This window comes from Hippocampus comes, unplaced genomic scaffold, assembly GCF_001891065.2.
Source record: "Hippocampus comes isolate QL1 unplaced genomic scaffold, H_comes_QL1_v1.1 scaffold86, whole genome shotgun sequence".
NCBI classification, from domain to species: Eukaryota; Metazoa; Chordata; class Actinopteri; order Syngnathiformes; family Syngnathidae; genus Hippocampus; species Hippocampus comes.
Window position 1 is genome coordinate 1234544 of NW_017805882.1, and position 9589 is coordinate 1244132.

Below are 9589 nucleotides of genomic sequence, written 5' to 3' on the forward strand. Positions count from 1 at the left end.
TGAGCAGTCGGCGATTAATGACAGGTATTTAGCTGCGAGACGTGGTCAATAAACGCACTGGCCCGGGCAACCTAATGCCAGGCAACAGTTCTCCAGGCGCAGGTCCACCTCCGAGAGCTGAGGGAGGTTAACGGGAACATTGAGTCGAAGGGAAAAACAAGCTCGCACGTCAACTTTTCGGCTGCTTCGCGGTGGCTTTCATCTGGAACAATTTGAGATTATATTATGTCCACTGGATCACTGGCAGTGTGTGTTGCAGAAAAAGCATTAGGAGGACAAAGACAAATCGAGCACAGGCCGTGAGGGGTGAAAGACAGATGGGGACATTTAGGTTCTGCTCTAATCGTTTGTAGTGTGCATGCATGTGTGCCCTCATGAGGCACAAACGCACATGAATAAATAAGCACATTGATATCCAGTGAAACTTCGAGGATGTTAATTCCTTCAAGGAAATACGAGAGTAAATAAATCTGACACAAAATAAATTGTTTTAACAAAGACACAATGTCAGTGCGCCGGTCTTCACATTGCCCACATCTACTTTAAGGAAGATTTTGTTTGTCATCTTAATAAAGTCACCAACACTGTAAAATGACAAAACGCGGCATTGTCTTTTGGTGAAAGGCTTCCTCCTCCCAGTGGAGTGAACATGTCTGATAAATGCCAGGATATAATGAAGCTGTCCTCGTGGTTCAAAACCTGCCAGTGGTGTTTTTTTTTTTTACCCTCTGGACAGGAGAACACAGATGGTTGATTCTGTATCAATGTGCAGTCGCAGCTGTTCCCATTTAGTGCACATGACGGGGCAGATAACCCCACCAGCTGAATATACATATCAGAACTGTTTCCATTTCATCCAGTAATCTTCTTATGAACACAATCACCAGGAAGTAAACATGCCACCAATTAATGGAAGAAGAGTGTTGGAAAATATGATTCCGTGGCCAAGCAAGGTCACAGGGTACACGTGAATCAATAAGTTAGTGTCCACGGACTCTATAAACAGAAGTACTGAGACACGCTACATAACGGTAATCAAGCAAGGGTGGGGCTGGAAGCATGCTTGGAAGTCTGGTGTGGAACAATTGGAGAGCGCTTATTCTCGTGAAACGCATAAACGTTTCCCTGCTGAAATTGGGCAGCAGTTTTCCTGCTGAAATTGATGCGCTGTTGAGGAAACGCTACCAATGTTACTTTGTTGGGAATTAACCCCAACAACCTTGGAAAATAAGACAAGATAACCTTGTATTTGTCCCACATTGGGGAAATTTGCAGTCTACAGCAGCAAAATTGTGTGTGTGTGTGTGTGGGGGGGGGGGGTCGAGAAGAAAAAAAACAACAAAGTGTTGCATGCACAAAATAAATAAATGTTTCAGAAAACTGTACACAGTATAAATATAAGTTGCATTTATGCATCTTATGCATGCATAAGGTAGCTGTGCTCTTTACAATGGTTACAGGTTTTCACGCATGTTTATTCAGCATGTTATAAACGTAATGTTTTGAGCAGATGACTGACAATTAGGTATATTTTCAACAAATTTGATCCGATACACGCGAGTCAAAATCAGCAGCTTAAAATGCAACACAAAGTCGTTTAAATTTGCTTTCATGATACAAGGTTACATTAGATTTATTCTCACCCTTCAGTGCACATCATTGTAAATTTAAAAATCTTTCTCACAACAGTTGTTTGTAGTGTGTTTTCATTAAATACTTTGTCATCAAATAAATGGTTATTGCTCCATCAAAGAACAAGTTACTCTGGAGAGTGATGACAGATCGTATTTTACTCTCTTTGGGGAAACAATTCTTCAGGGTCTTACAAGCGGTTCAGAAAATGGATTGATGGATAGTTTGTTTATACCATAATTAAAAAGTTATTTCGTGACACCAGTCAGTGGTGCAAACTGGAGGTCATATGTGAGCATGTGTACTGTATTTTATTTTCGACATGGTGCCAGTCAAAAACAGGAGCAAATTTGCCAAAAATGATTAACTCGAGACCGTAGTCCTGCAGTCTTGGAGCATGACACTCTCTCTCTGTGCTCAGTCTGACTGAAAATGACGTTGGCCTTCAATTGTCGATAAGCGTTTTGGCAAAGTACTCCGTTGTAATGATTGTATGTGATTAATCAGTCATACAATGTGTCTTTGACCCATCTTACCAATATGGTCAGCAGTCTCTAGGGAGTAAAATTATACAACGGTGACCTTTCCTCATTCTCATTTGCAAAAGAATCTGCCTGTTTACAAGAATGTCAGCATTTATTCTGACATATCTTCAACAATACTATAGACAAAAGGCATGACACATTGTACACTGAAAAAAAGTTTAATGTGTTGTTTTTAAATCAAAATTGTTTCAAAATATCAGGATGTTTCAAGTGGACCTTCTAATTTATATTCATGGTCAAATGTCATTTCTTTACTTTGACCTAAAGTAAATTTATAGTGCAGCACCAAATGTAAATGTTTCATTTAGACAGACAGATTTATTTTTTTTTCGATCGAGTGTGATTTTTGCAGCGACAATGCCAACCTGGAGGGGAGGAGTTGCCGTTTAAAGGTATATACTTCTTCCAGATGAACCAAAATGTCACCAGAAAACATTGAATAGCAACAGTTGGAAGCATGTGCATTGCGTGAAGCTTGTATGAGTATGTTGGTACAGTCTATACGAGCACTGAGACTTCGGTCGTGTCCCATGTGTTTGCTTTTCGCCAGAGCAGTGTAGAGGCTCACTGTACTTCCGTCATGTCTGCAACCTTCAATCATCTCGGCATAGTTGTCCCAACACTTGTTTTCAACTATATCAAGTATCAAGTACAACTTTATTGTCAAATGTGCTGTATGTCCAACATACAGCACAGATGAAATTTCTTCCCTCTCAAGACAACATACAACAAGAGGAGCCGCTGCGGGTGCCCGCGCCGCCATCAAAAGAAAAGTATATGAACTATAGTATATGGACCAATGTTTACCAACATCATTTATATGAGAAAGCTCTCATGACACAACACCAAACAAAAATGTACATTTGTTCATGGTAACTCCTGCTATTGTTCTGCCTCTCACTCTATGTTGCTGGCATAGATAGAACAAAGGTACATTATTTGTGGTCAGTAAAAATAGATAATAGTTTCAAGTTATTAGAGGAATCTATGAGCAAAATTGTATCATGTTTAAAGTTTCATTTAATTTGGGCACATCTAAACGTTTGGGTACGTATCCAGCACCCCCAAATGCCTGTGCACAAAGGCGCCGGCCACCTGGCCGGAGGGCTGTTGAAGTCCACAATTAGCACGTCAATGCAGGTGGGCAATCACAGGGGAGAGGGCGAAACTCGGTCACAAAGGGGGAATGAATAATTTGGGAACAGCGGTTCAACAACAAAAGACGAGTTGAGAACACCCGTCGCGCCCAGGCGACATTTGTCATCCGCAAAGTCTGCAACATGTTGATACAGTGTAGACCAGACAGAAAGGCGCCAATGTACCGGTGGTTCAAAGCTTAAACTCAGGTAACAAATCACTACCGAGGGGCCGGACCGGGGGTGCGGTATCCAAATGTCGGGGGCAGTGTTTTCCTTGTATGTTCCAATAAAAGTCGGAATTGGCAGGAAGGGAGCTGGAGTGTGTGATCATCGGAGCAACTACCGTCGTTCGCTCTCAGAGATCCGCTCCCGCCGATATTGAAGACAATTTTCCTGTGTGCCGAGTCATTTCTTTAACTTTGTCCGAGAAAATCTCTGACACAAGTTAAATTGGATAATTTGGGAAGCACTGAAACAGTATTCTGCAAAAGTCTTGGGACACCGATACTTTTGCTTTAATTACCGGTAATCTTTTTTTTTTCAAATGTGACATTTAAAACATGAAAACACATGTCTTGGCTCATTAAAGGATTTGATACAACGATACATGATATATCTATTTTCGATCATTCACAGAAATGACCTGTACCTGACTTCAATGCACCTGTACAATAAAATCAGTGTTATCTGTATGTTGGTGAGCGCTCTTTCACATGTGGCTCGTTGTTACAAGTGTGACCTCCAGTGTGTAAGCAGAAGGAGAGAGCTGCGCTTCTTCCTGTGCGTCTGGACAGCTGTGTGATCTCCTTTGTGGGGTGAATGCTGACAGTTAGAAGAATGCCACACTCCTTACCAGGACTTCAACCTGAGCATTGGCGCAAATGCGCCTCCTCAGCGACAGCAGCATGCGTGCATATAATCAACAATTTTGCATGAAAGACATTTGTGAGATGAAAGGAAATGTTGTTTTCAGATTTCTCTCCCATTACTGTGCTCATCTCATCTCCAGGGTGGAGAGCGTCGCTCCTTTCCCAGCGTCGCTCCTTTCCCGACGTAATTAAAAAAAAAAAAAGAAAAGAAAATTGACACGTGGTTGTTTTGCGCCCTCTCAGCCTCAAACGTTCCGCGGGGGAGCGAAGGAAAGAGGAGGAGGGGAGGAGAGAGAAGGAGGAGAGATGCAGGAGCAGCCAGGAGGATAGAGGACGTGCTCAGAGGGGTGTCCGCTTTCTCACCGCGGCCACTGAACTGCAGAGCATCCTGCACGCATTTGGAATTTACACTTTGATCAGCACCTCCAACTAAGAAGAGACTTGCAAGATGTGGAAGACGAGCCAGTGGAAAGAGAAGGAAAAAGACATGGTGGATATGTTTTTTTATTGTCAAGTCTTAATGTGACATTGCTTCACATAATGCATGTGACTTTTTAGGAGAGATCAACTATACGCCAGCATGGATTTCTTGAATTTCTCCGCTTTAGAGGAAGGAATGGAGACAGACAACGTTTCCACTAACAACACCTCTCAGAGCAAGTACACCCCTCTCGCCATCTGGAGTCTAGCTGGACTTGTCAGTTTTCTAATCCTGTTTACAATCGTGGGCAATGTCTTGGTTGTTATCGCCGTTTTAACGAGCAGAGCCCTCAAGCCACCCCAGAATCTGTTTCTGGTGTCTCTGGCTACTGCAGACATACTGGTGGCCACCCTGGTCATGCCGTTTTCTCTGGCTAATGAACTTATGGGCTACTGGCTTTTTGGTAAGATTTGGTGTGACATCTACTTGGCTCTGGATGTCTTATTCTGCACCTCCTCCATTGTGCATCTCTGTGCCATTAGTTTGGACCGCTACTGGTCAGTGACACAGGCGGTAGAGTACAACTTGAAGAGAACGCCAAAAAGAGTCAAAGGGATGATTGTGGTGGTGTGGTTGATCTCGGCTGTTATCTCCTTCCCACCTCTGATATCAATGGATCGGAGCAACAATGAGACAACCCCCCAGTGTATTATCAATGATGAGACCTGGTACATCCTCTACTCCAGCATTGGGTCCTTCTTTGCCCCCTGCGTCATCATGATTCTGGTCTATATTCGGATATACCAAGTGGCAAAGACGAGGACCAGAACCATGTCAGAGAAGAAAAGGGATGTGGATTCGCCGCAGGAGAACGGTCGAACAGACACGGACAAAGCTGGTTCCTTTAAGTCTGAAAGGGGCGAGAGTGTTAAAGAGAAAGAATGTGAAAATGGCCATTGCAAGGAGCACACGGCTAGCACTTCCATGACAAACACGTCTAAAAATCCACACGTCGACCACCACGATGATTTTGATGACAGCAGTTCATCAGACGAGAAGCCCAAGAAAAACTCCGCCTCATCCAAACATCACCAGGATGAGCGAAAGGACCGCAAGTCCAGCAGGAAAAGCAGCTCCGCCTCGAAATTCTCCAGCAGGAAATCGTGCGCCAGTTCCAAGTCCATGGAGCTGTTCTCATCTCGCCGCAAACGCAGAAGCACAGTTAACAGGAAGAAAGTGTCCGCAGCCCGAGAAAAACGTTTTACGTTCGTCCTGGCTGTGGTCATGGGGGTTTTTGTTTTGTGCTGGTTCCCCTTTTTCTTCTCCTACAGCCTGTACGGAATCTGCAGGGAGATGTGCAAGATCCCTGAGACTCTGTTCAAATTCTTCTTTTGGATCGGCTATTGCAACAGCTCATTAAATCCGGTCATCTACACCATCTTCAACCAAGACTTTCGCAGAGCTTTCCAGAAGATTCTCTGTAAGTCATGGAAAGGCTCTTTCTGAAGGGCTTTTATGGACATTTTGTGCGCCAGATTACCATTTAAGCGGTTCTGAGTTGCAGAGTAAAGTGTTGGCCCGGGGAACTATTTCCACCTTTTACTGTCAGGGATTGTGCTCGAAATGAAGGCATGGAAACGGATCAAAGGCCTGAACAAAAGGTGCAGGAAGCTGCTCCGCTTTTGTTCACAGTCGAAGCTTTCACGAAATGCCAGGCAGCTTTATACACTCAAATATTTGCTCCGACCAAACCACTCACATTGATTTACGCTCCCTTCATTGAAATACAATAAACAGACTCATAACAGTCACTGTGATGCACGCGCCGCACAACAGTCGCACCTGGATGAACTGCTCAGGAGACAAAGGGTTTATTGACACGCTTCATTCATATGATCTTTGAACGTAATTGCCAAAAACTTGACAATCTCCCAAAAATATCCATAAAACAATAGGGCATATGTCTTCTACGGCCCTTAATCTGTTTTTTTTTTTAACCTTTGAAATGTTTCACTCAATATGAGGACCAATGGGACGAAGGGGCTCCTTTCTTACTGTTACAGTGTCAAAATGAAAAGAAGAAAAAAAATGAACCACTCACAAAAAAAAAAATCGATACATGAAAGCTCTTGTATGTAAGTTATATATCTGCCTCAGTGAGAGGTTTCTGCCTGCCCGTACACTGAGAATGAAGTGGCAACCTTTCACCATGATGTGTGGCATTTTTTTGTTATGTGTGCGAAATCTGTGGAATGTGAGGCTCCTTTGCCACAGCGGGTCCAGTAAGTCATCTCTTTGCGGGGCATCTCTCTGCAACTACAGTATCTCTTGAGTCTGAAACAATAGATGGATCACTGCCTCCCTGCTGCGGCAGATGGACATGCACGGAGGCTCCCGCTGAGTGTGTGAAAAAATGGTTCTAATGGAGGAGGAAGGAGAAAATGAAAGTGTATAGCGTGGAACAATGTTGATGAGGGGTGTTAATCCCCACTGCCACTCATTATGCGTGTGTGCGTGTACGTGTGTGTGTGTGTGTGTGTGTGTGTGTGTGTGTGTGTGTGTGTGTGTGTGTGTGTGTGTGTGTGTGCGCGCCCACGTGCTGCGTGTGCCTGCGTGTGTTTCTGTGTGTGCCCACGTGTGCATGCATGTGTGTTTGTGTGGCGAAAGCCTGAATTTTGGCAGCGGGACCGATCCTCTCTGCTCAAGTCTGTCCTCCTTCATTGACTCTCGGATGGATTTTTATGTTTTCCACCAACCCCACCAAAGTCAGACACATTAAAAACCTCTTCCATCTTATTGCTCACTTTTATCGTCTGCTGCCAGCCCACCTAAGAATGCACATTAGACACTCTTCTCATTTACGATATTTTCCTCTTGACATGTAAGCCATTCCTTTGTAAATATGTGGAAAATGATACAGTATTATTGTGTGGCTCCTCATTCTCACACACCTCTTGCTATGATCAACAACATGTACGGTTTGCATTATGAATAATGCCCTCGTGGATTTTCATGGCAAACCAAACAGTCTTTTTGTAATGTTTCAGAAGAAAAAACAAGAACAAGTGTTTGTTTCTCTGCTTTGAGCACATTCTAACAGATCAAATAAATATCATTGAAACTGTGTCCTGATGCCTCGGCTGAGTGTATTTTTCATCGATGTTAATGGGCTCTGCATGTTTATAACTCTGCGCAACGATGCTCCTGTTTTTAGTGTCAGTTGCAGGCCGAACATTAATTTTACTTTTGCAGTTTCTTCCTCAAAGTGGCACAGATGCACAGCAGTATGTGGCGTAACGTCTCGGTGGTCAAAACAGTCGCGACGAGTAATGACGAAGGGTACACTGGATGAAAACAGAAACTCCAGTCTTGTGCTCCTCAACTCATTCCCAAGTACAATTTGGAATTCAAACAAACGTTTTGCTGCGTTGTGTAGGGCATTTTTTTTTGTCTGTAATGTCAACACATGCTGTAATGAAAATGTGTGATGTTAACCATAGAACCAGATACCGATCTTACATTGGGCTGCCTAATTGTAAATTTCCCCAGTGTGGGACAAATAAAGGATATCTTATCTTATCTTATCTTAATACAATTACATGTAAAGTTGCTTTTGTGCTGAAGTCGGATATTTTTCGATTTCACAATCAATGTTGAGTATCAATTTCTCAAACATGACATACTGAAAATCTCCAGCCAAACATACGAAATGCTCACATAAATATCTTCCTGTTCTTTCTCGGTTTCTTGTCAGTCAGCCGTCTTAAAACGTCGAGTGTCTTTATTAAATTTGACTTCTGTCCTACAAAATTGGTTCTTTAAAATGACGATGTTATTTATGAATGTTAAAATGTTACTTCAAAAATCCCTTATAAAGTTTGCCAAAGTTTTAAGATGGAATCAGTTTGAGCTTGGAATGAATTTTCGTACATTATATGGTTTTAAAAATTTGTGTGTGAAAATTTTAAAGTTGGAATTCAACCAAATATCTGGTTTCTTCTTTGTTGTAGCAAGTTTTTTTTTTTTTTTTTAACATTTGCTCACTGTGAGCAAATCGTCTTCAATCTTCTTTCACACTTGTGCTTTGTAATGCTAATTTACTAAAGGGATGGCCCAGAATTCACAATCTTGCAAAAGAGTGTAACATCCAGTCAAAACAGAAGTCAAGTCCAGAGTCAAGACTTTAGTTAATGAACCTTTCAGCTCATGACACATCTCTCGCCTCCTGTCAGAATGATAATTACCACTTTAACATCTTTTGTTTTTGTAATAACAAGGTCACATGTGATGGCCCTCCAGACTATAAGCATCTGCCATCGATAATTAGGGTCAACCAAAGAATATTGTAAATAAAAAATAATTTTGGACAGTTGATAACTTTTTGGATGACTTGCAACGCAAAGCTCCATGTGAGACCACAGTCTTTACTATTAATGAAACTTAAAAAGGATTCAAACAGTATGGTTTGTAATGTATGCCAGAGTTCTTGAATTTACACAATTTTTTTAAGGTATCAATTTATCATTGAGGATGATAAATAGATATCTTAAAAAAAGTGGAATGACTATGTTGGGAGGATGTGAGGACTTGCGTTGTCATGATGCAAGATGACTCCTTCTGACTGATGATCCCTGCGTTTGAAAAAAAAATTTAAAAAGTAAGCTTCTATTTGTATTAAAAGTCCTTAAACCGAAAAATTCACCTTATTTATTGAATGACCCTTGAGTGTGTGTGTGTGTGTGTGTGTGTATCCACAATGGTGCGCGCGTCACGTTTGAATGCTGGAGTCGTGCTCGCCACTGGCACCGATGGAAAAATGGTCTCAGGGTTTGACGAGGAGATATCAAGCCAGCCGCCACAAGAGCTGTTGTTTGTATGCTACGCAATGTGCCTCGAGGGTCAACTAGTAGGACTGTACATGGATATAAATTCCTCACTTGGCTTTTATTTTCAAGTTGCCCCTTGTAAGCAGTTGTGGCGGCT

The 9589-nt window shown here is 42.3% G+C and overlaps 1 protein-coding gene across 1 annotated transcript; it reads left to right on the top strand.

Annotated features, from left to right (window-relative positions):
- The first annotated feature begins 4447 nt into the window (after nucleotides 1-4447).
- Nucleotides 4448-7143, top strand: adra2c (adrenoceptor alpha 2C). Its single transcript, XM_019889291.1, has 2 exons — nucleotides 4448-4675; nucleotides 4744-7143. Exon 2 carries the CDS (start codon nucleotides 4766-4768, stop codon nucleotides 6110-6112), a length of 1347 nt encoding a protein of 448 aa, XP_019744850.1. The 5' UTR covers nucleotides 4448-4675; nucleotides 4744-4765; the 3' UTR covers nucleotides 6113-7143.
- Nucleotides 7144-9589: the final 2446 nt, after the last annotated feature.